Source organism: Equus przewalskii, chromosome 10 (assembly GCF_037783145.1).
Source record: "Equus przewalskii isolate Varuska chromosome 10, EquPr2, whole genome shotgun sequence".
Classification (NCBI taxonomy): Eukaryota; Metazoa; Chordata; class Mammalia; order Perissodactyla; family Equidae; genus Equus; species Equus przewalskii.
In genome coordinates, this window is record NC_091840.1 from 49929669 (window position 1) to 49957406 (window position 27738).

At 54.5% G+C, this 27738-nt stretch overlaps 3 protein-coding genes and 1 long non-coding RNA gene across 17 annotated transcripts; 3 read left to right on the forward strand and 1 right to left on the reverse strand.

The window, feature by feature from the left end:
• The first annotated feature begins 65 nt into the window (after positions 1 to 65).
• Positions 66 to 3000, forward strand: BACC1 (BPTF associated chromatin complex component 1). 4 transcript variants are annotated; one of them, XM_070563226.1, is made up of 6 exons: positions 66 to 290; positions 482 to 576; positions 1196 to 1297; positions 1974 to 2164; positions 2388 to 2492; positions 2739 to 3000. In XM_070563226.1, the coding sequence occupies exons 1-6, from the start codon at positions 270 to 272 to the stop codon at positions 2741 to 2743; spliced, it is 519 nt and encodes a 172-aa protein (XP_070419327.1). In that variant the 5' UTR covers positions 66 to 269; the 3' UTR covers positions 2744 to 3000. The 4 variants fall into 4 exon arrangements, with proteins under 4 accessions (XP_070419327.1, XP_070419329.1, XP_070419326.1 ...); XM_070563225.1 differs by having other exon boundaries at positions 72 to 290; positions 2735 to 3000; XM_070563228.1 differs by lacking the exon at positions 1196 to 1297.
• Positions 3001 to 7908: 4908 nt separating this feature from the next.
• On the forward strand, positions 7909 to 14691 carry BCL6B (BCL6B transcription repressor). Of its 2 annotated transcripts, none has more exons than XM_070563326.1 (9): positions 7909 to 8641; positions 9198 to 9388; positions 9612 to 9833; positions 9942 to 10292; positions 10587 to 10711; positions 11292 to 11456; positions 11550 to 11680; positions 11798 to 11935; positions 12337 to 14691. In XM_070563326.1, exons 2-9 carry the CDS (start codon positions 9210 to 9212, stop codon positions 12451 to 12453), a joined length of 1428 nt encoding a protein of 475 aa, XP_070419427.1. In that variant the 5' UTR covers positions 7909 to 8641; positions 9198 to 9209; the 3' UTR covers positions 12454 to 14691. The 2 variants fall into 2 exon arrangements, with proteins under 2 accessions (XP_070419427.1, XP_070419426.1); XM_070563325.1 differs by having other exon boundaries at positions 8590 to 8706.
• Positions 14571 to 23699, reverse strand: SLC16A11 (solute carrier family 16 member 11). Of its 10 annotated transcripts, none has more exons than XM_070563320.1 (7): positions 23414 to 23698; positions 22951 to 23158; positions 22546 to 22689; positions 21618 to 22385; positions 17499 to 17731; positions 16416 to 16541; positions 14571 to 16084 (listed from the first exon to the last, which is right to left on the reverse strand). In XM_070563320.1, exons 1-7 carry the CDS (start codon positions 23624 to 23626, stop codon positions 15932 to 15934), a joined length of 1845 nt encoding a protein of 614 aa, XP_070419421.1. In that variant the 5' UTR covers positions 23627 to 23698; the 3' UTR covers positions 14571 to 15931. The 10 variants fall into 10 exon arrangements, with proteins under 10 accessions (XP_070419421.1, XP_070419418.1, XP_070419417.1 ...); XM_070563317.1 differs by having other exon boundaries at positions 23419 to 23549; XM_070563315.1 differs by having other exon boundaries at positions 15836 to 16088; positions 23414 to 23697.
• On the forward strand, positions 22281 to 24518 carry LOC139074144 (uncharacterized). The gene is made up of 3 exons (XR_011523657.1): positions 22281 to 22405; positions 22521 to 22619; positions 23705 to 24518. It is a non-coding gene; the product is annotated as an uncharacterized lncRNA (long non-coding RNA).
• The last annotated feature ends 3220 nt before the right edge of the window (positions 24519 to 27738 follow it).

Consider the following 27738-nt stretch of genomic DNA (forward strand, 5'->3'; position numbering starts at 1 on the left):
GATGGGGAGCCCCGACCCCTCGACGGAAGTGGAGTGAAGCAGGGCCGGAAGTGAGGCGGCCTCTTCCACTCTCCTTCCTTCGGCGCGCCAGGCGGCCGGAGTGGCTGCAGCTGGAGAGGCGGTGAGCGGTCGCGCTGGAGCCAATCAGCTGCAGGAATGGGCGGGACTTCCTGCGCGGGGGCCGGAGCGGTGCGGTCGCCCGGCTCTCCGTGGTCCCAGCTCCGTGGTGGCGGCAGCGGCAGCGTCTCCGTGAGGAGGCGCAAGGAGCCATGACGTCAGCGTCCACAAAGGTTCGACCTCCCTCGCGGACAGCGCTCCCTGGCGGCCACGGCGGGGCGGGCCCCCCAGTTGGCTCCCGGCTCTTCCGCTTGGGGCGGGGGGCGGGGGGCGGGCGGGAGCCGAGCTGGGGTGGGGCTAGGGGCTCCGGGCGGGCCGGCGCGGGGGTGTGCGCCGGCCCCCCGTAATGCTGCCCCGCCCCCAGGTCGGGGAGATCTTCTCCGCGGCGGGCGCCGCTTTCACGAAGCTCGGGGAGCTGACGATGCAGCTGCATCCCGTGGCCGACTCTTCCCCCGCGGGGTACGTGAGCCCGGGCTGGGACGTGGACGCGGAAAGCGGACGCTTGGACTCGACCACAGACACTCTCTAGGGCAGGGACAGACATTAGTTTCCCTTTGTGCCTGGCACAGCGCAGAGTAGGTGTTAATAAATGATGTTGAATGAATGAATGAATGGCAGATAAAACCACAGACTGAGGCTCATAACCCGGACTCGTTTCACAGCTCTACTCTGCTGCGAACCAGCAGACTATAGACCACCGCCACGACACACCCAGCCCAAATTATGTGAAATTTCCTCAGACTGCTGCCGAATGTACTCAGTGGTTCTGTTTGCTAAGACCCCTGGCTTGTTGAATTGCTTTCAGTGGGCTGTTTACAGCAGCTGTTTCACGTTGATGGGGGAGAGGTTATTCCCTAAGGTGGGAATATTGTTGCGATATCATGTGGTTGGGGGGTCCTTGGGGTTCCCACAGGGCCTTAAGAGCTGTTTTTTTTTTAAGGAGGACCTCTTTATCGATCCAAGGAAGGGGTCCCAGGGATTGGGGGAGGAGGCTGGCTGCTGTGGAATGCATGCCTGTGGGCTGGCTCCACACCCCTCTTCCTCCCACTTTCGCTATTCCCCTCTCCCCTTCTGACAGTGCCAAATGGACCGAGACGGAGATAGAGATGCTGAGGGCTGCTGTGAAGCGATTTGGGGACGATCTTAATCACATCAGCTGTATCATCAAGGAACGGACAGTGTGAGGGAGGGTTCGCTGGCAGAGAAAGGGAGGGTGGGCAGCTTCCTTCCTGCGTACCCGTTGTTCCATCTTCGTCAGGACTCCCAGCTCAACATCTTTCCTACTTTGTTGCAAGTTTTGTTAGCATCCCCTTCAGGACTGAAAGAATAAAAGAATTGTCACAATTCGCCAGAAGTTACTAAAGTGCTATGGTAATAGGACCTTCCAAGAATTTGATTTTAGGGTGCCTGAGATACCCAATAATTGAATTTGGTAATGGGAGTTCCCTGGTTATTTATACAGATCTTTTGAGACTCTGCTGCAGTGTTTCCAGGGATATTGTGATTCTGAATTAGTTGATCGATCAGGATCTACTAATAAGTCTTAATCTACCTGTAGATCACCAAGGCTTACCTGGTAGCATTGCACATCCATACATCTCTCCCAGAAGAGAATTAGGAGATGGGCCTTTTCTACTCCTCAGTTCAGGGACTCTTCACACTCCATCTGCCCTAAGTGAGTGCAAAGCTTCAGGAAAATGAGAACCCTGCCAAAGAGTTGGGGCCCTAACCTGGATTCTTATGAAAGGGTTCCTCAGTATTCCTTCAGGGTAGCCCATTACCCCTGCCCCTCCCCTCCCTTCTTCCCGAAGCCTCTCTGATGACTCCTTTCCTAACCTGCTCTCTCTTCTCTTCAGGGCTCAGATAAAGGCCACCGTGAAGCGAAAGGTATATGAAGACTCTGGCATCCCCCTTCCAGCTGAGTCACCCAAGAAAGGGCCCAAGAAGGTGGCATCTGGTGTCTTGTCGCCTCCTCCAGCTGCCCCTCCACCAAGCAGCTCCAGTGTCCCTGAGGCCGGGGGTCCTCCCATAAAGAAACAGAAGGCTGGTGAGGGCTGTGAAGTTGCTGCCTAGGGGTTAAAGCTTCCATCTGAGGTGCAGTGAGAGAATTGGGCTTGTGTCAAAGGAGGACAAATCTCTCTTCCTCTTCCAGTGAATGTTCCCAGAGACTGTCTCGAATGGGGGAGGGAGGGAGAGCTCCAAGCTTTGGAAAGCCAGAGTGGGGGCGGGCAGTCAGGGTACCTAGAACCTAGTGTATGCCCTCCTTCCAGATGTGACACTCAGTGCTCTGAATGACTCCGACGCCAACAGTGACCTGGTGGATATTGAAGGGCTAGGAGAAACTCCTCCAGCCAAGAAACTCAACTTCGACCAGGGTAGGAGTTGTCCTCCTCCCACACCAGCTGAAGGTGGTGGGGGAGGAAGTGCTCACTTGGCCGCTAGGGGAGGGTCTCAGCCGGAGCTCCCCTCCTTGTATGGGGGCTTTGGAAGAGAAGGTTCCCATACACAGTGCAGGGGATTGGGTCAATAAGGAGCCGGGTGCTTTGGGGGGGTGGGAGTTGTCTTGGACGCGTACTGGGGGTTGCTCCATCTCGGCCCATTTTACTTCCTGTTCCAGACAGTCTGACCCTGGATTCTGGCCTTCTCATGACCTCTGCTGATCCTCCTCTGCTCTCTCGCTGAGACTTCCACCTCTCACCCCTCTCACTGTTCACCCTGGACCTGTGGATCACCTGGGACTCTGAGCAAGGCCTGCATGAGAGAGGGTCGAAAGGCTGCTGTGGCTGCCCACCTTACTGTTCCTGTATAAGCATCTGTCCCAACCCCTTTGACCTCCATCCGATGGACACTTTTATACAGAAAACAATAAAGATTTCCCTCTCAGCTTGGTGCCTTCCGCTTAACTTATTGGAGTGCACGGGGCGGTTCCCTCTCTCATTAGCCCCCAGGGGCTCAGCCCCTCCTGGCAGCTCTCACCACCCTGCCTGGAGCAGCACAGCCAATATTGGCAGACTCTCTTCCCAGTGCCAATATTTCTGTGCTGCTAGAGCCAGGGGAGCTGGGTGTGGGCAACAAAGACTCCACTTTGCTCTCTGGAGGCAGAACTTACTCCCAAGGTCTCTGGCAGTCAGTATTCCTGAGACTACCCTGGGGATTTTAGAGGGGCTGTTTCCAGTGCTTTCATACCTCCCTCATCCCCCCCACTTCACAAGAAGGCCCCAGATGTTTTTTGTGTCGCTTCTCCAGGGTGGCCTCCCCGGGCCAAGCCTCAGCGGTGCCTCCCCCACCCTCGCTCTAACACCACAGTGTGGTTTGGACGTGGCCACAGTGCCGTACAAACCACAGTGTGCTGCTGGGGCGGGAGCAGGACTGGGGTGGGTTGAGAGGAAGGGAGCACAAGACCGTGCTGTGAAGACCCCCATCACCAAGAGCGGGGAGAGAGAAGGCTTAAAAGACAAACATGGCCCCAAGAAGGGTTGGGGAAAATAGGAAACCAGGGCTAGGAGCTGAGGAGGCAGCTGGAGAGAGAGAGGCCTAAGGGGTGAGCTCGAAGTGTAATAAGACTGGAACCATCTTCCCTCTGTAGGAACTCAGCTCAGGGGATCCCTAGGGTGGGGTCAGAGGCGGAGAAATAGGGAATGACTGTGGGGGACCAAGGAACTGCCTCCCGACTCAGCAAGGGCAGGGACCCAAGGCTTCCTGTGTCTGTTCCTCCCCTCCCTGGGTCAGAACCCAAGAGAAAGCAAGGAGAGACAGAAGGCCAAGGACAGCAGGGTTGGGAGTTGGCAGTCCAGAGGTGGTGGGGCCGGAACATGGTTGGGAGAGGGGGGCCGGAAGTCGCCCTGGGCCCTGGGCCTGCCACAAAATGGAGGCCAAAGGCAGGAAATGGAGGCCAGGGGGAAAGTGGAGCAGCAGGGCCCAGAAAGAGGGCCATCTGGACCTGGGGGCCAGGTATTCAACCCCCAGCGCTGTTCCCACTTCCCGCGGCCCCCCAGCACCCAAGTCCCACCCACCGCAACAACCCCCATCAGCCCATCCACCAGGCCCAGGAAGGCGGGCCCACCCCAGAAAGCCACGTTTAAGCTGAGACAAACATGCCTCTCCCCACCCCCACCCTAGGCCTTCCCTCAGCTCCTGTCCAGGACTTGATTTTTTAAAAGCGCCCCCCAGAAATCAAAATCTAAGGGCCAAAATCCCTTCCGCAAATCAAAATAATATCCTCTAATACCAAAAAGTTATCCTCCTACCTCCCATACCACCCCCCCTTCCGACACACCCCCCAAAACTCTTAGCAATCAAAAAGATCTAAGATGGTGGTGTAAGCAGTCTTTTTAGGCCCCAGGGAATGTCAGACCCCCTTCCTCGAGACCCCTATCTGTCCTACATCAAATTCTGCCAAGGCCTCCTGATCCTCACTCCACCCTCCATAGCCCCCAAACTGAACAGCTGCCCCCAGCTCGCATCCTCGGCAAAGCCTTTGTGGGGGTGAAACAGAAATCAAACACTATACTAACGGCTGGGGATGTTGGGGGCCCTCTGGTCTCAGTCTTTGGTTTCCATCTGGGGGACTGCAGTTTAGGGGCATAAGAGAGAGACTCTCCAATCATCCCCCCAGTTTCAAGACTGACAAAGCCCAACCCCACCCCAGCACGCACCTCCAAACCTCCCCCCCAACCGCCACGTCTCTCCTGAAAACAGGGGACACTTTCCTCCCCACTTACCTCAGCTACTCTCCCCTGAGATCCTGGTCCCCTATTTTGAAGGGAGCAAAATTTGGGGTGCATCCCTCACATTTGGGGTGCAGGAGAAAGGAGCCGCCCCAGTCGCATCGCTGGCCTCCTTCCTCTCGCTGGCTCAGGGAGTGGGGAGTGCTCTAGGGAGGGGGGACCCCCACAAGAGAGCTCAGGAGGGGGCTCCTCCACTCCCAGTCAGAATTGGGGACACCCCCCCCCCAAACCCGTCCCAGCCCATCCGTCTCCAACTCGGCGGGAGAGGCAGCTGCAATGCCCCAGTCAGATTCCCCCAACACTACATTCCTCACCCCATCTAGAGGGGTCCCGGGGGCTCCAAAAAATCCCAAAAAAATCTGGGATGTTGGCAGGACGGTCCTGGACTAGCTCCCCAAATTTGGGGTCCTCAGATACCCCCGTTTTTTCAGGAAAATTCCGTCTTTCACCTGCCTCCCGCCAGCCCTGCTCTGTCCCGATGCCAATTTTGGAAGTCACTCCCTCCTTCCTCCTCCCCGTCTCTCCAGGCCCCCCCGCTCGGGGGCTAGGGTCCAGGACACCTGGCTTCCAGACCGGGGGGCACTCCTTGAAGGGCTAGGGGCCAGGAGGTCAAGCTCATAGCCCCAGTCTTAGGGAAGCAGGAAAGCCCGATCCTCCCTTCCCCTCCCCCCTGGCTGGTCTCGGTGGTGGTTTAGGAAAGCCTGGAGGATTGGAATCTGCCATTGCTGTTGCACAGGCAGTTTTTTTTCCTTGGGTTGGGGGGGTGGGCGGTGGGAGGGAGAGAGGGGAGGAGAGCCGAAGAGAGCAGGGACCCAGGCGTGCACAGCTGGCCTGGCTTACCCCCTAGCCCCTGCTGCCGTGGGGAACCCCTCCCCCCCATCTCACCCACACTCCCAGTCCTCTGTCTGCTTTCTGTTTGGGGCTCTTATCCTAGGAAATCAGGGTATAAGAATCACCTCCTTGTACCCCACTGCCACCTCTCCTTGCCACAGTTCCAACAATACTGCCCTAGTCAGGGGTGTCCACTTTACCACAAGACACCCCATTTTCCCCGACCTTCCCCAAATCGAGGTGTGTTCCCTTAAGGAACTGGGGTTCAGAGTCTGAAACCACCTCTTCTCCCTCAGATCTATCCAGGCCACACAGAAATCAGAGGAGATACACTCCCTTTCCAAATCGCTGCCTTCAAATCCTGGGCATATTTGGGGGTTCACTAAAGAAAGAGATTTCTAGAATCCGGGGTGAAAGGGAACTATAAGCAAAGGACTCCCAAACCAGCTTCGTGCTCCAAATGAAGTGAACTCCCAAATCAATCTCATATTATGATCCATCCCTCAGCTTCACCAAATGCACCCAAAGAGTGACAAAACACCCCAAAATAAAGATACCCCAAAACTTTAGTCTCCTGGGCCCTACCTCGTTTCTCCCCCTGGAAAAAGCTTCTTGCCTATCTACACATACACAAGCATATCCCCCCTCAAAGTAAGTTTCCACAACATTCAAATATAAAGCTTTGCTCCCCCTCAAGGACCCACAATCACAGAAGGCCTTCAAATTTGCTCCCAGGTTCCTATTATGGGTTCACCTCAAGCTAATAAAAAACTCCAAATTGAATTTCATGTCCCACAAGTCTAATTTGAGCCTTGAAACTTATATGACACCCCAAAACAGACTGCACCCCAAAATCAGCATGACTACTTTACTTGAAATCAGATTGTCCATATACACCAATGACTATGAATCCCCCAAACACAACCCTCGCCCACCTCCCGAAGAACACCTAGCAGGTTCTCCTGATATTCCAAGATGACAGTCTTCAAATTGTAGGTATCAGAATCCCCTGAACTAATGTAGCTTCAAAATCAGCTCCATGCCTCAAACTTACTATTGCCCCTCATGCCTGAATGCAGCCCCCAGTACTCAGAACAATCAAACTAACTCAAGACCCCATAATAAACATGCACCCCCACAGTTGACCAGATAACAGAAAATCAACTCCATCCTGATACCAAAGGGAGCCCCTAGTCTTACTCCCACCTCCCAGCGGGGCAGAGGCCAAAGTAACCTTCACATGCAAAAGCCATCTCACCATCCTGAATCTTCAGTGGTCCCAAAATCCCACTTTCTCAGCAGTTCTTTAGTGCCCCCCAAATAAAGACACCCTCAAATCTGAAAGGGAGGGCCCCAGGCCTGCATATGCAGGTCCATGGACAATGGTCAGTCATTACTGGCAACTATAAATTCTCCTGAGCCCAAATGCAAGTCCTGCTTTGCAGCTGGACTCAGCTCTGGCCCCCCTTCTCCAAATGAACCTTGTCCCTCCCGACCCCCAACGTCTCCGCAAACGAAATATGAGGGTGTGACCCGTGCCTCTCTTCCAGATCAGGGACTTAAAATTAGGGTTATCACGCCCCTCCTGCGCTCTCTCCCTTCTTTTACCCTGAGACCCTCCCCGTTTTCCCTTCTCTCTATTCACCCCACCCACCTTTCGTATTAATGTTCACTACAAATTCACTCTAAAGACAGATAGTAATGTCTATCTTAATTAGAAAAGAAAGTTCTGTGCTCCCAGGGCTCAGACCCCACTCCTTGTTCCACCCATTTCCCTTGCTCCCAAAGCCCGCGGATTTCTCACCCCAGGTAGGAACCCCAGCCTCGGAGGAAAGTCCCCTCTGTCGCCTAACTCTCCCTCCCTCCGACCAACCCTAGTCCCCTCTTAGGAGACAGAGGGATAAAATAAACCAGCGCAAAGGGGAGGACGAAAGTTTCAGCCGCCCACACCGAATCGATCCTGCGCCCCCGTCTAAGAGGACCCCCCAGCCGGGTGGAGACGACGGGGCGAGGCGAGGCTAGTGCTCGTCCGCCCCCTCGTGGAAGGAGCCAAACATTGCCGAGCTTTGCCTACTTGCCGCGCTGGACCCCGGCGTCCCGCCAGCCTCCAAGCGTAGCCGACGGGCGGGTGCCCGAAGCCTAGTGAGCTGGGATTGGGGGAGGGCAAGAGGGCTTTGGGCGGGAGTCTGTCTCTCTGGATCCCTAAAAGGATTCAGAAGAGAGTTGGGAGCCGGAGTCTGGACGCCTAGGTCTCCTGAGCGTCTCTCGGCCCCCACCAGGGGCTTTCCCCACCTCCTCGAGGGGAAGCAGCTGGCGGAGCCGTCCGGTCGCAGGACAATGGAAGGAAACGAACTAGAAATCATATCCGCCTCCTCTCTACCCCGCCCGGTCAGAGCCCCCCTTTTTGTAGGCCCTACTAGAGGAGCCTGTCATTCACACCACACCCTCCCGCTATCTGAGACCCCATGGGAACCCACTATTGCCTCCCCAAAGCTGGTTCCTCGTTGGGCTCCCCTTTATCTCTCTTAATACCGTACATTGGAAAGAGGAGTTTTGCTGTATTCACTTTCCTATAACAGGCTCTTGACACCCCCTTCCAAAAGCCAACACACCCATTTTCGCTGTCCCAGGCCCTCCGACGACCCAGGTTACCCACATTTCCGATCTCGATATCCCCAACCTCGTCCCCAATTCCAATGTCCCATCCTCGGTTCCATTTTCAGTGTCCCCAAACCCCTTACGTTACGACCACCCAGCGTTTCTGAGGTCCCGCCCTCGAGCCGGAGACCCCGCCCTGGGCTTGCCATCTGGAGAGCGAGGGAGGAAGGAAGGATACAGACCCAGGCGTTCACCCCACCTCCATCCCCCGCCCCCGACATCCCGGCCAGATAAAGGGGCTGAAGCCAAGAGGGAAGAGAGACCCCGCCCCCCTTGAGAAGACAAGCCGCAGCCCCTGCAGGACGGGGGTAAGAACGAGAGACTGAGGGAGCCGGACTCCTGGGTCCCAGAAGAGGTTTGGGGCTTGTTGATGGTAGGAAGATTGAGGCCCAGAAACTGGGCTAAACCAGGGGTCGGGGACTAGATGGTACCAGTAGAATTCTGTGGTTCGAGGAAGGGAGCTTTGATTGGGATTTGGAGGGGTATGGACTGCAGGTCGTTTGGGGTCTCTAGGCAGAGTCGGACACCTGAGACTCAGGCGCGCTGTGAATCAGAAGGGAGTAGGGGTGCTGAAAGGGCACTAGGAGTCGAACTAAGGGGCGTTGCGGGCTGGATTCCCCACGCTAGCCATCGACGCCGCGGTGTGGGAACCTTCAGTGCGCTCCGAGAGCTGTGCAATCTAGAGGAGGAAAGCGAGCGCTGGTGCGGCTGAGGGCAGAAGGAATGAGATGAATCAAGTGGGGCTGCGTGAGCCGCGGCCGGGGGCTTGGCTCTAGCTGCACCTTAGGAGGAAGAGGCAAACTGCGGGAGGGAAGGCGTCTGAGGACTGCCTAGATCCCCGAGCCCTTGCCTTGGCACCCGCAGGCCTGCGTCGCTATGGGTTCCACCGCTACCGCGGAGGGAGCGCTGGGCTACGTCCGCGAGTTCACTCGCCACTCCTCCGACGTGCTGGGCAACCTGAATGAGCTGCGCCTGCGCGGGATCCTCACTGACGTCACGCTGCTGGTTGGCGGGCAACCCCTTCGAGCTCACAAGGCTGTTCTCATCGCCTGCAGGTTCGAGGGGTGGTTCATGGGGTGGGGTGGGACCGAATGGGACAGGGGCGGAGCCATAAGGTCTTTGGGAGGGAATCCGAAGCCAAGCCTTACAGAAGCAGGAGGCGGAGCGTCCCCGAATTGGGGGCGGGGTGATAGTGGGGAGGAGGCGGGGCTTCCTACTGTGGTGCCTGTCTCCCTTGATTCCCTAGCCCCTAACGTGACGTGTCTGCCCTCTCTCCAGTGGCTTCTTCTATTCAATTTTCCGAGGCCGTGCAGGAGTGGGAGTGGACGTGCTCTCCCTGCCGGGGGGCCCCGAAGCCGGAGGCTTCGCTCCTCTGCTGGACTTCATGTACACTTCGCGCCTACGCCTCTCTCCAGCCACGGCACCAGCCGTCCTTGCGGCCGCCACCTACTTGCAGATGGAACACGTGGTCCAGGCATGCCACCGCTTCATCCAGGCCAGGTGAGGGAGCCCCAGCTTGGTGTTCTCTGTGGGTGAGGTGGTATCCCAGGTGTCAAGGGCAGAAGCCAAGATTAGGAATAGCACTAATGTCCATCACACTTTTCCCAGCTATGAACCTCTGGGCATCTCCCTGCGGCCCATGGAGGCAGAACCTCCTACGCCCCCAACGGTCCCTCCACCAGGCAGTCCCAGGCGCTCTGAAGGGCACCCAGACCCACCTACTGAGTCTCGCAGCTGCAGTCAAGGCCCCCCGAGTCCAGGCAGCCCAGACCCCAAGGCCTGCAATTGGAAAAAGTACAAGTTCATCGTGCTAAACTCTCAGACCTCCCAAGCAGGGAGCCTGGCAGGGGAGAAGAGTTCTGGTCAACTTTGCCCCCAGGCTGGGCTCCCCAGTGGAGATGAGGCTTCCAGCAGCAGCAGCAGCAGTGAAGAAGGACCCATTCCTGGTCCCCAGAGCAGGTACAGAAACTGGAACCCCAAGAATTTGTAGAGACTAACTTCACCTGGGAGGCAGAGCCATTGGGCCTGGGTGGTCAGGAGCAGGGAGTGAGGGGGTGGGTTTTGAGACACTAGCCCACCTTAGGGAGTTGGCTAGAGGCCAGGCTTACTCAGTGGGGTGGGGCTTTGGCAACACAATTGGCTATGGCTCATTGGTCAATACTGGCTCATCTCCAGAGGGTAGGCCTTTGGATCCAAGAACCCCTCCATATAATCTGTCCTAACCCTTCTCTCTGGGCTTTGCCACCTGCCTAGGCTCTCTCCAACTGCTGCCACTCTACAGTTCAAATGTGGGGCTCCAATCAATACCTCCCATCTCCTTGCACCCCGGGCCCCAGAGACCACTGGATCACCCTCTGGGCAGGCTCGTCCACCACCAGGTAGGAGCCTCTCCTTCTACCTCCTTCTTGGCTTTTCTCCTGTGGCTGCTCAAGGCCAGTTTAGGCCGAAAGGCCTATTCCAATTACTACAAATTAGAAATCACCAAGGGAGCTTTTAAAAATCCTGTTGCCCAGGTCACACCCCATAGATCAGAATGTCTGGAAGTGAAAGCCAGGCATCAGTATTTTTTTTTAAAAAAAGCTTCCAGTGAGCAACAAAGTTTGGGAACTTCTGGCCTATTCCCATCCAGGGCTGAGTGGTAGGCCCAGGGCTTGGCAGGGCCTCTCTGGCAAGCTGTCATCCAGAGTGGTGCAAGAGAGGAGAGAGAAGCAGAAACTTCCCCCCAGTAGTAGGGGCCTCCACCTACCGCTACCACTACTGAAGAGATTAGCAGAATTCTCTGGAGTCAGACAGACAGACTGGAGTCAGAGCTTGGCTTGTCTTCTTATTAACCATGTGAACTTGAGCAAGTTAAATTAGCCCCAGAAGCCTTAATAGTAAACTGGGAAAAAGAAAACCTACTACTGTGTGGTCTGAGGATTCACTGGTATTGTTGTCATTACCTACTCTGCTTCCCAGGAAGTGAATTTTTCAGCTGCCAGAACTGCGAGGCTGTGGCTGGGTGCTCATCTGGGCTGGACCCCTTGGCTCCTGGGGATCAGGACAAGCCCTACAAGTGTCAGCTGTGCCGGTCTGCCTTCCGCTACAAGGGCAACCTGGCCAGTCACCGCACGGTGCACACAGGTAGGGGAGGAGCAGGGAGGAGAGGGCCCTGGACTTCATGCCCACAGGTGTCCTAGGATAGAGTCCCTGATCTCCCTTCCTCCCTACCTCCAGGGGAAAAGCCCTACCACTGCTCCATCTGCGGAGCCCGCTTTAACCGGCCGGCTAACCTGAAAACGCACAGTCGCATCCATTCGGGAGAGAAGCCCTATAAGTGTGAGACGTGCGGCTCGCGCTTTGTACAGGTACGGAGCCAGTCTCAGAGCCGGCTCAAGGGCGAACTTGCGAGAGGGCGGGGCGGGCCGTGTGGAGAGGGTTGTGTCTCTCCCAGAGGCGCGGTCTGAGGTCCCCTCGCCTCCCAGGTAGCGCATCTGCGCGCGCACGTGCTGATCCACACCGGGGAGAAGCCCTATCCTTGCCCCACCTGCGGGACTCGCTTCCGCCACTTACAGACCCTCAAGAGCCACGTTCGCATCCACACGGGAGAGAAGCCTTACCACGTGAGTACCCGACCTGGCCTGGCCCAAATCTTTAGAATTACCTCGCGTTCATTAGGGGCGGGGCTCTGAGAGGAGCTGGCCTGGTGGTCCCTAGATCTCTTCGAAGTGGGCGGTGGCCCGGAAGAGCCCGTGTGAATAAGGGGCGGGGCCGGTACTAGGATGGGCAGGTATAGAAGTTAGGCTCCTGCTCTGGGCACTGTCCTCCTGGAGAGGGGCTAACAGACGGAAAAACCTTTGCCGAAGAGGGCGGAGCCTATCTCCTTGGTCGACCCTTGAGGATTTGGGAGGATCTGAGGACTAAAGAGCTTCTGTTCGGCGGAGAGCTGGACAATTCTCCCTCGCTCAACACCTAAAAGGTGGTTGTGGATGGGGAGGAACCTGACGCAGCTGTTCTCCCACAGTGCGACCCCTGCGGCCTGCATTTCCGGCACAAGAGTCAACTACGGCTACACCTGCGCCAGAAACACGGAGCTGCTACCAACACCAAAGTGCACTACCACATTCTGGGGGGGCCCTAGCCGAGCCCTGGCCCAGACCCCACTGCTTCCTCGAAGCCCAGAAGCTGCAGGCTCGCGCCTGGCTTCCCTGTCAGCCTTGGGTTTGGGGTGGGCAAGGCCCCTCCTGTATCAGAAACTGCCACCGCCTTAATTTCTCACTGGGGAGAGCAGGGGTGGCAGATCCTAGCTTGATCTGCCTCTGTTTTGCTGGTCAAAACCTCTTCCCCACAATCGAAATTGTTTCTGAGGAGACAGCAAGCTAGGAGCTGGGGGAGGGGAAGGACTGGAAGCCTGGTTTCCTTAAGGGAACCAGTCCTCCACCCGCAGCCCCCATCCCGTTCAGTTTATCTGTAAATATAATTTATTGAGGCCTTTGAGTGGCACCAGGGCCTTCATTCTATTGCATTTCCCACTTCCCTCTTCCATAAGTGTGATCGAAAGTGACCTGAAACACAGAATGTAAGGTCACAACTCTGCTGGCAGAGATTAGCACTTGGCTGTCTCCTTTGGCTTGAGTGTTTTATATTATTATTGTCATAACTTTTATCTTTAGAATTGTTCTTTCTCCTATTTGCTTGTTGGTTTGTTTAAAATGGACAAAGGGGTTCTCTGTGTCCTGCCCCTCCAATTCTAGGTCTGGAACCTTTATTTGTTCTAGGGCAGCTCTGGGAACATGTGGGCTTGTGGAATTGGGTCAGGAACCCTCTCTGGTATTCTGGATGTTGTAGGTTCTCTAGCAGGCTAGAACTGGAATATAGACTTTTCTTTGTTCTTCCAGGATTATAGGAACCTTTATAGGAAGCCTGAAAGGGAGGTAACAAATGCCTCCTGGAGGCTGTGGGTGTGGGGGCTTTGTCAGTGTTGGAACTGGGAGGATGAATGAAGTGGCTCTCTTATGCCCCTAACTACCCCATTAGTCTGGTCACCTCAGTTTGGCTCCGCTGTGTCTGTCGTGATAGAGCCCACCCATAATCCTCCCACTAGGGCCTGTTCTTAGCACTGAGTTGATCCCTCTATGGGGGAGAGATCTGAAATTCCTTAACAGGAATGCTAAGATGATGCAACCTTTTCTGATTCTGCTCAGTCTCTAAGAATGTTATGATCTAGGGGAGAATTACGAAATGCTTCATCTTGACTAAACGGTAAAGAGTCATGATCTTTTTTTTTTTTTTTTGAGGAAGATTAGCCCTGAGCGAACTACTGCTAGTCCTCCTCTTTTTGCTGAGGAAGACTGGCCCTGAGCTAACATTCATGCCCATCTTCCTCTACTTTATATGTGGGACGCCTACCACAGCATGGCATGCCAAGCGGTGCCATGTCCACACCCGGGATCCAAACCGGCGAACCCCGGGCTGCTGAGAGCAGAACGTGCGCACTTAACCGCTGTGCCACAAGGCCGGCCCTGACCTGTCCTTTACTGCAGAGGTATCTGGGTTTAAATGTTCCTTGAGGTTCTCTTTACCTGAGATGAACCCCCTCTTCCTTTAGCGGGTTTTTGGACATCTTCTGACAAGTGTCCAGATTCCAGAAACTTCTTTGCCTCTAGAAGTCACAGGTGCTTTGTAACTTTCTTACCTTAGAAAAGCTGGGTCTGTGACCTGGTCTTCCCATCACTGCATTCCTCTCTGGGACCAGTGAATGCACTAGAACCTTCCCCAGGGAGAAAAAAGGGGGCTGAGTTCCATTCTGGATTTGCTGTAGTTTGAGATTATGATTGGGATTACTGTTGGGATTAGAGATTTAGAAGATTTACAAGATTGATTGACTGAGGGACCTTCTAGTTGACCAGGTATCCAGGTAGGATTAAGAGGTTGGTTGAAGGGCACAGTCTCCAGTGTAGGCCAAGTAGGTAGAAAGTTAGGAATAAGGTTGCCTCTTAACTGGGTGGAATGTTTGGAATGTTACGCAGTATTCTGAAGCCTTGATTTACAGTGCTGCCCCCACTGTCCTGGGGCCTGTTTGATTGTGGTGCATGGGGTGGAAGGTAAGAAGCACTTTGAATATGTGGGGTGGAGCTTCCTCAACAGAGGTCAGTACTAGTGGCTATCACCTGGGGACTGGTGAGAAGGCTACTCTTCTCCCTCTTTCCCTCTTATTCCCCACTGCAGAATTGAAGGAGGAAAAGCAGAGGAGAGATATGAGAAGGAACCATGATTTTTATTTAGCAGATTGGATGGACAGGTGGAGAGTGCCTAGGGGTGGAGATGTCAGATCCTGCAAGACCAGATTCTTGGAATAAAGAAGCCTCTTTGTGCTGCCTGCTGTGTCCTGGGCTCTTGCTTGGGGAAATCTGGGGACTGGGTGACGCTGAGGAAGGAGGGTCCCCCCTCCTGGATACTATCTTGGATTCTGTGCCCATTCCACTGTCCCGTCTCACCAGACATTTTAGATGGCCCTTGTTCTCCCTTTCCCTGCCTTTGCCTTCCGGCTCATTGTGTAGGAACCAGTGACTTCATAAAGTTTCTCCGGAGCCACCTGCATCCTGCTGCTCTGAAGTCACTTCCTGCCTGAGGTGTGGAGGTGGCAGGGAGAAACCAGGAAACCACTAATAATACCATGAGGCTGGGGGATGCATCTGTGCTGGGGATCTTAATGCTTGATACACCTCCTACCACCACCACCACCACTACCAAGGAAAATGGATAGGACTTGGGTCCCATAAGGACAAGAGAGGCTGGAGGTGGCAGTGAGAAGGCCATGTAGTTAATGCCAACATGCCAACTCCACCCCTCCCCCAGCAATGGTGTTTTGGAATCTATCCGGTGCCCAGTGCATGCTTCTCTCCCTCCCTTTCCCCTGTCCTGTGTGTGTCTTGGGTGCACAGTTCTGTTCTGCCCCATGGGCAGAGGGTAGAAGGTCACTAATTCTTGTAAGTTACTTCCCTTTTGGACTTAAATTCCCCATTTGTGAAATAAGTCCATTAACGTGACCTCTGCAGGTCCTTCCAACATTTACAGTTTGTGGTTGTGTTTCTCAATCTTTTAAAACCCATGACCCGGATTAGATTTTTAAAAGGAAAAACATGAAACCAAAAAATAAATTAAAACCTTCCTTCCCCTCGCATTACAGCTTACCCCTCGCTGAAAAAAGAGTCCAGCTAAGATTACTCATCTCCTGCTACATGTCAGGCCCTAATCGTTTTAGTCTACAGATTTTCAAATTCAACCCCCTGAGGACCCTAAAGAGTGGGTACCATTATTATCCCCAACTTATAGATGGGGAAGCCAGCTGAGAGGTTCAGGATCTTGGCCAAGTTAATAAGTGATGAAGCCAAGATTGGAACTATGATTTGATTCTAAAGACTGCGCTCTTAATTACTAGGTTATACAGCCACACCAATTTCTACATCTTTGGCATATTCCCCACCTGCCAAAGTTTTGACTCCACTTACAAAAAAAAAATATTGGGGGGATGATTATTTTTATTTCCCACATATAAAATTATGAGACTCAAAAGTCTTTTTAAAATTACACATGGGGCCGGCCCGGTGGCACAGCGGTTAAGTTCGCACGTTCTGCTTCTCAGTGGCCTGGGGTTCGCCGGTTTGGAGCCTGGGTGCAGACATGGCACCGCTTGGTAAAAGCCATGCTGTGGTAGGCGTCCCACATATAAAGTAGAGGAAAATGGGCATGGATGTTAGCTCAGGGCCAGTCTTCCTCAAAAAAAAAATTAAAAAATAAAGTCAAGAGTCTTTAAAAAAATAAAATAAATAAAATAAAACAACACAGCCTCCCTCCCCTGCTACCCCGCCCCCAACCCCCCACTTGTCTGGGTATAAACCCTCGAGCCCAAGTTTCAAGGTCAGGGTTCTGGAAAGCTTGAATTATAATGAAGAAACAGGAAGCCAAGCCATTAGCGCTATATAGGTGGAGGGACTGGGTACTGGTTGGGTAGGAGAGGCTGATTGCTCCGGTGGTCATGGCTTATCTCTTTAGTCTATCCCATCATTAGATCAAAAAATGTGGTTTGGAAGTGGTTGTTACTGGAGGGCAAAGGAAAAGTTTCCATCCCCACTGAAGAAACGGTAGGTGGTGGTGCTGGCGCCAAGTGAGTTCAGAGCCGCCCTTCCTCTCTCCAGTTATTTTTGGTCTTTGTGACCTGTAGGTTTCCTGTTAGTGGGAAGAGAAGCGATAGGAACGAGTACCCATTACAGAAATGAATGCCAGAAGTCCAACAACCCATTCCCCTTGTCTCTTTCCTTGGCCTCTGAACTCCTCAGGCATCCAGGAATCTAGATTCCAGTGGTCTCAGGCGCTTGGCCAGGTATTTTGTTTGAGTCTTATCTCATAACCCCTCCGCTCGCCCCCACCTGGCCCCGCAACTCCTGGGCCCCTCATTAAGCAAGTGTTTTCCTGAAGCAGTTTACCTACCACCAACCCCCATAGGCTCCTTACGTGAAGGTTGGGTGCTGAAATCTGGACTCGCTAGGTGGACAGAAGACGGAAGCCGCCCCAGCAGGTCCCTGCATCACGTGGGTCGCCTGTAGTCGGCCTCCTAATAGCCCCTCCTTACGCATGCGCCCCTATCCTGAACGACGCTCTAAGCCCCGCCCTGCCCTCCTGGCTCCTCCCCCTGCTCAGGAGTCCCGCTCTTCATTGGAGAACTGCCGTCAGGGATGTTGGCCAGGCTAGCCAGGTGCTGACTCTTCAATGATAAAATAGATAATCCACGCAGAGACTGGCGCGCCCCTGGAGGGGCGGGGGGGCCAAAGGCAGTGCCGCACCCCGCCTCCTAAACCGAACCTAGGCCCCTGCCCGGATCCGTGCGGCCCAGGCTTGGACTCTCGACTCGCAGCCAGCGGAGGCACGCCCCCGGGTGCTGATCGCCTGGGCCAGCGCCGGCCTGCTCTCCCGACCCATATCCCCCAACTAGGGGAAAGGCGCGGGCGCCTCACGCAGCCTCTCTGCAGCTTTCAAGCCTCGTCGGTACCTTCCTCGCTACCACCCTTGCCTCCGCGCAGCCCGGAGCCATCCGGCTGGGTAGGCAGGGGGTGGCAGGGGTGGGCAGAGGTGGAGCGTCCTGAGCCCCGCTCTCGCAGGGGCTCTTAGTGGCGGCAGCTCTGTTACCTCCCAGATGGCGCGTAGGTCCGAGCCCCCCGACGGAGGCTGGGGATGGATGGTGGTGCTCTCAGCGTTCTTCCAGTCGGCGCTGGTGTTCGGGGTGCTCCGCTCCTTCGGTGTCTTCTTCGTGGAGTTTGTGGCGGCGTTCGAGGAGCAGGCAGCACGCGTCTCCTGGATCGCCTCCATAGGAATCGCGGTGCAGCAGTTTGGGAGTGAGTGCTGCCCCTTGGTCCGGCGTCCTGCGACCCTCAGAAGGGGAGAGGGGATGTGGGGACAGTAAAGGGGAAGTTGGGGTTGGGGGGATGCTGGAGAGGGACACCTGAGATCTTGCAGAACCCCATCCTCTTCCCCAGGCCCCGTGGGCAGTGCCCTGAGCACGAAGTTCGGGCCCAGGCCGGTGGTGATGGCTGGGGGCATCTTGGCTGCGTTGGGCATGCTGCTCGCCTCCTTTGCTACCTCCTTGACCCACCTCTACCTGAGTATTGGGCTGCTCTCAGGTGAGACCCTGGGCACAGGCAGGAAGAGTCAAATGCGTGAGTCTTTGGCCTCTAGACTTCCTCCTTCTTCCTGCTCCTTCCAAAAGGCTTATGGAGAAGCTGAGAGAAAGTTTTGGGTGGCACCTGTGCCCAGAGGGGAGGTCTTAAGAAGGGTGACTAAGTGATAAACATGGTGGGGATATTAGGGAATTCAAAGATGATGAATCCAGAATATACAAGCCCAGGCCTGGTGTGACTGGAATCTAAAAGGAAGAATTCCTGTAAAGTTGTGCCATTACTGTGGCAATGAAATACATGGCATTATCCTATTTACAGGTGAAGAAGGCTTTAGAAGCTTATGCAACTTGGTAAATGAGGCTCACACAATCAGAAATGGTAGAGCCCAGGGCCAACTCCAAAGATCTGTGCTGTTTACTTTACAAACACTATCTCTAAGCCTCCACAGTCCCATAAGGTATACTACCCCCGTTTTGCAGATGAGGAGATTGAGGCTGGGAGATTAAGTAAAATACACAAGGTCACATAGCTGGAAAGTATCCAAGAAGATTATAACCCAGGCCTGTGCTGTATTCCACTGTTGGGCAGTCTTGGGATTACTGGGTGCCCTGAGCTCCGTAAGAGTCCCCCAACCCCCATTTCTCCCTTTTTGACAGGCTCTGGCTGGGCCTTGACCTTCACTCCGACCCTGGCCTGCCTGTCCCGTTACTTCTCTCGCCGGCGATCCCTGGCCACAGGGCTGGCACTGACGGGTGTGGGCCTGTCCTCCTTTGCCTTTGCCCCACTCTTCCAATGGCTGCTCAGCCACTATGCATGGCGGGGAGCCCTACTGCTGGTGTCTGCCCTCTCCCTCCACTTGGTGGCCTGTGGTGCTCTCCTCCGCCCACTCTTCCTGACTGAAGACCCTGCCGTGGGTGGTCCTGGGGCCCAGCTTGCCTCCCTTCTCCGTCATGGCCCCTTCCTCCGTTACACTGTTGCCCTCACCCTGATCAACACTGGCTTCTTCATTCCCTATGTGCACCTGGTGGCCCATCTCCAGGATCTAAATTGGGACCCATTGCCTGCTGCCTTCCTACTCTCAGTGGCTGCTATTTCTGACCTCGTGGGGCGTGTGGCCTCTGGGTGGCTAGGGGATGCAGTCCCAGGGCCTGTGGCACGACTCCTGATGCTCTGGACCACCCTGACTGGGGTGTCACTGGCCCTGTTCCCCGTGGCTCAGGCTCCCACAGCCTTAGTGGCTCTGACCGTGGCCTATGGCTTCACATCAGGGGCCCTGACTCCAGTGGCCTTCTCCATGCTGCCTGAACTGGTGGGGACTGGAAGGATATACTGTGGCCTGGGACTGTTGCAGATGGTAGAGAGCATTGGAGGGCTGCTGGGGGCTCCTCTGTCAGGTAAGGGGAATGGGGTTTCCGGGTGGGCCAGGGCTGCCATGTCATACATTTGGGGAGGGGACTATCCACATTATAGTGTATGTGAATATTGCCAACTCGTATGGTACAGTACATGGCCTACATGGCCAATCATAGCAGCCCTGAAGTGGGTCCATGGGGCAAAGAAATTGGGGCTGTGCAAAGACTAGGAGGAGCCCTTGACAGAGTACCTACAGCTTGGGTTTTCAGAGGACCTGGCTGGACCTGGCCAGACATAGCACGCTAGTGTCTGCCTGTTCCCTTGGCCCACTGGGCCCTAGCCCAGGTATCTGAGCCGTCTGGTCAAAGTTCCCTAGGCTCCAGATGACAGAACTTTCAGATCCTTAACACTGTCCTCTTAACTATTAACTGGAAGTGTAGAAGGGAGGGCCACAGTTGCCAGAAAGAAAGGCACAAGTGTGCCTGACTCGATCTGGATCCCCAACTCCCCACTGGCTGGTTTGGAGGTCCTTTCTGAAGGCAGGACAGTGGTCAAGATTACCTCTTGAAACCCCTTGGGAAACCCGAGTTCTCAAGCTCATCCAGTCCTACCTTGGGAGTTCTAACTCTCCCAAGATGGTGAGTTAAGGATTATTTTCTTCCCTCTACCCAAAAATATGTCTGAGCCATCAGTCCCAGGAGGCAGATCACCCATGTGTATTCCTTTTCTCTCTTGGACCTAGGCTACCTCCGGGATGTGACAGGCAACTACACAGCTTCTTTTGTGGTGGCCGGGGTCTTCCTTCTGGCAGGGAGTGGAGTTCTCATCACTCTGCCCCACTTCTTCTGCTTCTCAGCTCCTACCTTAAAACCCCAGGACCTTGTAACAGAGGCACTGGATACCAAAGTCCCCCTGCCCAAGGAGGGGCTGGGAGAGGACTGAACTCCAAAAGGGCACTGTCAGACCCAGAAAGCCAGAGGTTGGCAGCTCCAGGTCTCCTTGGCATGCACAGAACCACAGTGCCTTAAACATCTTGATCTGCCTCCCCCCAGAGCACGCCTGGGGCTCCTGCAATGTATGTGCCAACTCTTTGTATTATGTTGAGGACTCTCATCTCTTCTTTGCTCCCAGAACCTTTTCTGAGGGATCCAGGATTTTAGCCTGCTCCACTGAGCTGTGAAACAACTGTGAAAATCAAAGGCCAAGAGACTTATCGTGTTTTACATGTGATCTCTAATGTTGCCTACCAAGTTTCTTCTCTGAAGACAGATGTTTGGGAAAGAGAGATGCCCGTTTGAGATAAAACTGACTAAGAAAACTAGATAGTAATCAAAACCTCAAAAAGAGCTGGGGGCCATATGCTTGGGTTGGCTGAATGGGGTCACGGCTGGGGAGGGGGGTGGTCCAGGGGTTCTCGTGACCCAGAGCATTTTGACCTTGGACTCTGCTCTCTGGACCACAGTTCCTCCCACCTGCCTTCTGACCTCCCTCTTTCCCACTATCCCCTGTGACTTAGAAAAGAAATTAAAAGAATGGTGGGGACACGGGAGTGGGGGGGATTTGGGAGGAGCACTAAAGCTGAGAGAGCTGAAGTCTGGGTCTAGGATTCTTTTATTCCCCTCAGGCCAGTAGAAGGATACTGCAATGCAGAAAAGAGTTATCTGGGATGGGGACGGGGCGAAAGCACCCATGAGTCTCCCTCCCCGACAAACTGAAGCTGACAGGCAGACAACTTCTCAAAGATTCCCTGTATAATAACAACTTGGGCAAAGAGAAATGGACTGGCTGGACAGACAGATACCTTTCCCCTCCCCCGGGGCTTAGTGGGATCCTGTTCCTTTCAACTAGCCCTTTTGGGTATCTTAAGTAGACTGTTTTCAGCGTCCTAAATTGGCTCACAATTGGAGCTTGCAGGAAAACCGGATAGAAATTCTTTATTGGGGGAGGGGCTCAAACAACATGGTCAACAAGCGGTATCCAGGGAGGAGTGAGGGCCTCCTGGCGAAAGCAGAGCAACCTGAGGAGCAGGGAGCAGCTCCCCCCTCTCAGGGGGAAAGGTGGCTGGATGTGAGGCTGAACGGCAGGAGGGCAGCGCTGCGGGCAGCCCCATGTAAATAAAGCTGCCAGAGAGGATGAAAGAGCCGCACACGAGGAAGGAGGCGGTGAAGTCTCCGGTCTCATCCCTTAGGAAGCCTGAGGAAGGGGAAAGGAATTCAGAGGGCTTGGACTCCCGGGGCAGAGGATGGTTGCGAGCGCACCGGCTGACTCAAGCCCTTACCTGACAGCGGAGGGCCCAGAAGCCCCCCGAGGCTCATCAGCATCATCATCAGCCCGGTGGCTTGTACGACACCGCCGATGCCCACCAGCCCCGGGAGCACGCCGAAAACCAGCGGGGCGTAACTTCCGGCGCTCAGCCCGTAGGCCCCAGCCGCGGCCAGCAGGGGGCCCCCCCAGCCCTCCTCGCTCCGCACCGCGGGCACCAGTCCCACGGCCAGCAGCCCCAGCCCGGTTAGAGCCCCGAACACCGCCAGCAGCCGCGAGAGGGGCACCCAGCCCTGGTCCGCCAGCCACCCGCAGACCAGCCGGGCGCCCGCGTCCCCCACCGCGGCCACCGCCACCACCAGAGCTGCCCCATACCCCCCCAGGCCCCGGTCTAAAGCGTGAGGGGCCAAATGCACGTAGGGGACGAAATAGCCGCCCCCCACCAGGGCCGTGCCCAGAGCGAAAACTGAGAAGGCCCGGCGTGTGAAGAGACCCAGGCCGAGGGCAGCTAGGGGCCCGCGCGGTGGGGCCGGGGCGTCCCCAGGGAGCGTGAGGGGGCGCAGCAGGGCGCCACAGGGGGTAAGGTGAAGGGTAATGGCGCCAAGGAGGAGCAGGGCGCCCCGCCAGCCGAAAGTATCAAGGAGGAACTGCAAGGTGGGCGCCAGGAGCAGCGAGGAGGCCCCGTTGCCCGTGAGTGCCAGCCCCACGGCCAAGACTCGACGGCGGGAGAAGTAACGCGAGAGAGTGCCGAGGGCAGGGGCGAACACCAGGGCCCAGCCGAAACCTGCGAATGGAGAGCACGCGGTGAGGACAGGCACCAGGGATGCCTACCCCGGCAATCCCAGCCCTGCGCTTCGCAGGAGGGCCCCATCCCGTTGGTCTCCAGCCCCCGACAAGCTCCTATCTCTACCATCTTAAGGACCCCAGTACCCCTCTCCCCTCACCAGCGAGGACGCCCAGGCCGAGGTAGAGGTGCAGCAGACTGCGGGCGAAAGCCGAGAAGACGAAGCCAAGCGAGGTGAGGACGCCCCCAACCATGACCACCGGGCGCGCCCCCCAGCGGGTACTCAGGGCGCTGCCCACTGGGCCTAGAAGGGGGCGGAATCAACGGAAGACACGCCCCTGGACCCCCAAACTCGCTCCAACACTTCTCATTGGCTGTTTGTCTGGCCTAAGCTCCCCCCAGCCCAATAGCTCTCCACCCTTTGACCTCAAATCCCACCCTTCACTACAACGTGGTTCCACCGGTCTCCGTTTCTCAGGTTGTCTGGTAATCAGGTAGGTCCTCCACCACTACACCACTGCCCCTCCACCCCAGTTCCCGCCTCCCACCTCGGGGCCCCCCTCACTGGCTGCCTGCTGGACGGCCAGGGCCAGGGCGCTGACCCACGCTGTGTCCTGAGCGCTTCGGTCAAAGTGCTCCGCGAGGTCAGGGAGGGCAAGACCCAGGGAGCGTAACAGCCCGTAGGAGAGCCCATTCACCGCGAAGGCTGCGGCCGCCACCACCCAGCCCCAGCCCCCGTCCGGGGGTCCGGCCGGCTTGGGGGTCATCGCCTTCTGGGGGAGGAGGAACACCTATGAGTGAAGTCTCCACGTCTGTGCCTCCTCTAGGGATCTGGCATCCCTGAGATCCAGCTTCTGGCTGCTTGCCCAGGGTGGGCCCGTCACCCTGAGCACGATAGGAAGGGAGGAGGGAGCGGGAGCTAGGCCTAGGGAGAGGACTCCTGGGTTCGCGCAAGGTACCGGGAGGGAGTGACAGCCGAATCCCGCAGGTCTGGACTCCCCCTCCCACACACACCTCTTCCCCCTTACCCGACCTCTCCGGGCGGTGGGGGAAGGGGAAGGACGAGGAATGGCACGGCCTGGTTTTCTCCCCACTCCCCGGGCGGGCGGGTTCTCAGAGGGGAGCGATTGCAGAGATGGAGCCCAACTTGGACGGGCTCTCTCCGTAAACAGAGAGCACCACAGGGGGCCTGAGCCACCTGGGACGCTGAGGGAAGGAGGGCGGGGGCGAGCTGAAACCATCAACCAATCCGCCGAGCTGCGGGTGAGGCCAGACGCTAGATCCCACGGGGATTGAATTATCCACACCCACGCCCACAGTCCCCGGGAAGGGAGCGGAGAGGAATGAATGCCGCCCCGCCCACCCTGCTCAAGTCCACGCACCTGCCGCCTGCTGCGCACGGAAGAGACGAGTGGTTTGCAATCCCCAGGAAGCCCAAGGTCTGTAAGCAACGCACGGAAATAGTGGTCCCCCCAAAGCCTGAAGGGATGAGTAGTTTTGTTCTCAGGGAACGATGCTGGAGGACCAGGTAAATCTCAGATATCAAATCACAGACCTCCACTGAGTGTTTGTTCGGTGCTCAGCAGTGGGCCCTCAAGCACGGAGGGGAAGGAAGAGGACTCCGTTATTATATGAGAATCTGCAATATGCCAGGTAGGCTACACGTGTCATCTTTTCATCCTCACAGTAACCCTGTGGAAGTGTCATCCCCATTTTACAGATGAAGTGACTGAAGCTTAGAGAGGTTTAGTGACTTGCCCAAAATCCCCCAGGTTAAAAATGGTGAAAATGTTTGAATTTGAGTCTGTCCAACTGCTCGACTATACAAGGACAGCAGACCTAGGACTGAAACAGAATTTGCCACGGTTGTGGGAAATGGTCTGGAGACAGTTTGGTGCCAAACTGACCTGGAGATGGTGGAATCTGTGCAAGGCCAGAGAGTTTATGATTCTAAGATAGGGGTTACTGGGAATAGAAAGGATCCTTCTGATCAGAATTCACTAAAGATTTAGATTAGAATTTTGAAAACAAAGTAAGAAATCCAAGAATTGAACCCAGGCAGTTATTTCCTGAAAAACTTTATAAAAAGTATCCTTTTTACATTAGGATTAAAGTTACCATTGCTTCACTTCAGCTGTTTGAACCAAGAGGTGTGTTCTTTGGTTTAACTACATATTAAACGGTATTAGAGAAAATTGGTCAATTTACAGTTTGGGCTGTGCATCACACGACAGCCACGTGATGGCAGTGTTTCCTAATTGTTGAGAAAGTAGCTGCAAATAAAGAGAAACAGCTTCTTGAGTAGTGAAACTGTAAACCTAACACACAGAGCATGACCTTCAATGGCTCTCCACAGCCTATAGGGAAAAAAATCAAATTTCTCTATTTTGGGTTTAAGGCCTTTCACAAGCAAAAGTAGAGCCAGACTACCTTTCCATTCCATCTCCTTCCCCTCTCTTGTGCATCCTTCCATCAGCCATTAGCATCCCACCTGCTTTTTCTCACTCCTGAACTTTCGCATATGTCATGCCCTCTGCTTGAAATGTCCTGGACGGGGTATAGGAATCCATGAAGGTTTATGGTCCTGCACACACGCTAGGAAAGTGGTCTCACCGGTTTCCTAGCCTGTGGTGCTGTTGTGAAAGGCTCCTGGGAGGTGGAGCCAGCAGATCCTGAGCCACCCAGGATGGCAGGGAGCCCAGTTCCTGAGCTGGCTGGGGAGGACTCTGCTCAACGGAGCCAACTGAAACAAATCACTCCCCCTCTGTGGTGAAGTGAAAATGCAGGGCAATGAGGAGACTGTGCCTTCTGGGTCTGGGAGCTGTACAAAGTGAATACCTTTACAGGATACTTATGAACCCAGAGGGCATCCCAGAGCCTGAGACTGGGGTGATTGGCTGTGAAAGGGCACATTCCTTTTCTACCTCATGTTCCCTATATTCTTAGCCCAAATTACCATCACTATACATCTTTTGCTCATGGAGCTAATATAGTATTGAGGTTGGGAGAATAAATTCTCAAGCCAGAATTCCTGGGTTTGAATCCCATCTCTGCCATTTCTTAGCTGTATTATTGTGAGAAAGTTATTCAACCTGTTTGTGCCTCAGTTTCCTCATCTCTAAAATGGGGGTAATAGTAGTAGCTACCCCATAGGGTTATTATGAGGATTAAGAGTCATTGTGTATACGTATGTGAGTAAGGGATTTACAACAGTGCCTGGACCATGATATGTATCAGCTGCCATTGCTGCTATTGCTGTGACTCAGAGGGACCTGGCTAGACCCCACAGCACTGCTGCCCCTGCCCCCATGGCTCTGTCTACTAATGCCTCAAGGTCAAAGAACCACAATGGTCTGGTGAGTTCTCAGTAGAACCTCACAAGTTATAAGATGTGAATGGCTACAAAAAGAGGTTAAATGGGATTTGTGTGTGTGTGGTGAGTGGTTTTCTTAGCGTTTTCCAAAGTCTATGAGAAAATGCTGGTCTCCCTATCTTGACTCTAAAAACAAAAGAGAAGAAAGCAGTCAAAATAAGTTTTGTTCATTTGCTTTAGACACAATATTTGTAGACACCTACCATGCCAGATGCTGTGTTTAGGGCTAGAGATGCAAATATAAATGATACAATCTTTCCCCTCCAAGCCCCACCATCAAATTAGAGAAAAAGTGAAATAAAGAAATCTCAACACAAAGAGAGGGACACACATATCATAGACTGGTACATGGGAGGAACTGACTTGTTTGCTTGGGCCTGCTAGGAAGGCTTCACAGAAGAAGAACCCTTTGAGCTGGGTCATGAAGGATGAGTAGGAGTTTGCCAGGTGGACGCATGGGCAGGGGCATTCCAGGCAAAGAGAGCAGCTGGTGAAAAATCACAAAGACAAGAACCAGCTTAGCACATTGTTTATTGTTTGGGGGAGCTGTAAATAGCTGGGTGGAGAACAGAGAGTGTGTACGAGAATAATGTAGGACAAAGCTTCTAGGGCGGATGGTTCCATCATGAAAGGTCTTGAAGGCCAGGCTAAGGAATTTAGATGTTTTCTCAGAGACTGATGCTTCTCAAAAATTTCCACTAACATAGCATTCACTACTATTCACTAATATTGGAAGCTGATCACAGAGGAGAGAAGGTTCATACCACAGTTGGAGGGGTCAGGAGAGTCTGGGGTTGTAGACCTTTTGCATGTGGGAAATTTCTTTGAAATAGCTTGTTTTACGTTGAAAATTCATGTGGAATTTTCAGCCATCCTGCTTCATTCTACTTCATAATATTTGATGCATATTTTCATAGGAAAGTAATGCTTTAAATGACTAGGTAAATTATTGAAGTTTTTCTCCTTAAGTCTCCACTGATGAGGCAGCAAGGTCTCCTCTGGGAAGTGGTCTCGGCCACACCCACTCCTAATCTGCATTAGATGCCCCCATTCGGCCTACTTAACCCCCATCAGAGTACTTCTCAGCCTGCAGTGAAATCATCCGTTTTTCTCCTGCCCCTCACCCCCACGTTGCCCTGGAGGTGGGACTTTGCATTAGTGATCTCTGGATCTTTGACACCCAAAGGCCCCAGAGGTAAATGATGAGTGACTGAGTGAGAGAAACACTGAACAAGGGACTCATTGCATGAGTGGACTCGGGGCCGGTGCTCCATGGGATGTGGCACTACCACAAGAAGGGGTCACTCATTAGTGACCATTGACCAAACTGGTAATGCCTGCCCACCTGGAGAAAGCCCCAGAAGCAGATGCTGAGCCAGGTCAGGTCTTTAGGGAGATCAAAAGAGAGGGTCATAGTCTTTACATAATTTTCTTTGGAAACCACGGGATCTGGGAGTGTGTGTGTGTTTGTGAACTTTAAAGGTGCTCTGGCACTTTCTCATGGGAGCCCCTGCAGGAGGTGCTTGGGGCTTCAGGCGTCTGCAACCTCGAGGAAGCCCTGAGCTGAGTCATTCCGTGGGTACACCCCTCAGGGGCTCCCTCTGCAGAAGGTGGATAGGATGGAAGAGGACAGGCCAGGGTGGATGGTGTTACCCATAGGAGTGGGTATTTAAGGTATATTGGGTGGTATATTGAGTGGTATATTGAGCTCTATTTGAGGTACACAAAAATAGGAGGCTTTCCGCTATTTGGCCCAGATGATCTTGGGCTTCTAAGTACCTAAAAGAGTTGCCTCTCACCGTCACCTCCTAGAATCCTCTCCTTCCCCAGCTCACCCAGAGACCAGGCCGTGGAAAGTCAGCATAGACCTCAAAGCCCCAGCCCAGGGCCAGGGAAGCACATTGTTGAGATGCTCTGAAATGGGGTAGGTAATGAAGCAGGAGGGTAAAGGCACCCACTCAGGACAGTGGGGCTCATTGT

What these genes read in the sequence shown, in the direction of transcription:
- BCL6B (XM_070563325.1), top strand. An exon ending in GCTGTTCTCATCGCCTGCAG is followed by an intron (nt 9,389 to 9,611) that starts GTTCGAGGGGTG and finishes CCCTCTCTCCAG; the next exon opens with TGGCTTCTTCTATTCAATTT. An exon ending in TCACCGCACGGTGCACACAG is followed by an intron (nt 11,457 to 11,549) that starts GTAGGGGAGGAG and finishes CCCTACCTCCAG; the next exon opens with GGGAAAAGCCCTACCACTGC.
- BACC1 (XM_070563225.1), top strand. Translation starts at nt 270, where the DNA reads ATGACGTCAGCGTCCACAAAG. An exon ending in TGACGTCAGCGTCCACAAAG is followed by an intron (nt 291 to 481) that starts GTTCGACCTCCC and finishes CCCCGCCCCCAG; the next exon opens with GTCGGGGAGATCTTCTCCGC. An exon ending in ATCATCAAGGAACGGACAGT is followed by an intron (nt 1,298 to 1,973) that starts GTGAGGGAGGGT and finishes TCTTCTCTTCAG; the next exon opens with GGCTCAGATAAAGGCCACCG.
- SLC16A11 (XM_070563320.1), bottom strand. Translation starts at nt 23,626, where the DNA reads ATGGTTTCAGCTCGCCCCCGCCCTCCTTCCCTCAGCGTCCCAGGTGGC. An exon ending in CCACCGCCCGGAGAGGTCGG is followed by an intron (nt 23,159 to 23,413) that starts GTAAGGGGGAAG and finishes CTCCTCCCCCAG; the next exon opens with AAGGCGATGACCCCCAAGCC. An exon ending in AACTTTTCCTTTGCCCTCCA is followed by an intron (nt 16,085 to 16,415) that starts GTAACAACCACT and finishes TTTTTGAGGAAG; the next exon opens with ACTGGCCCTGAGCTAACATC.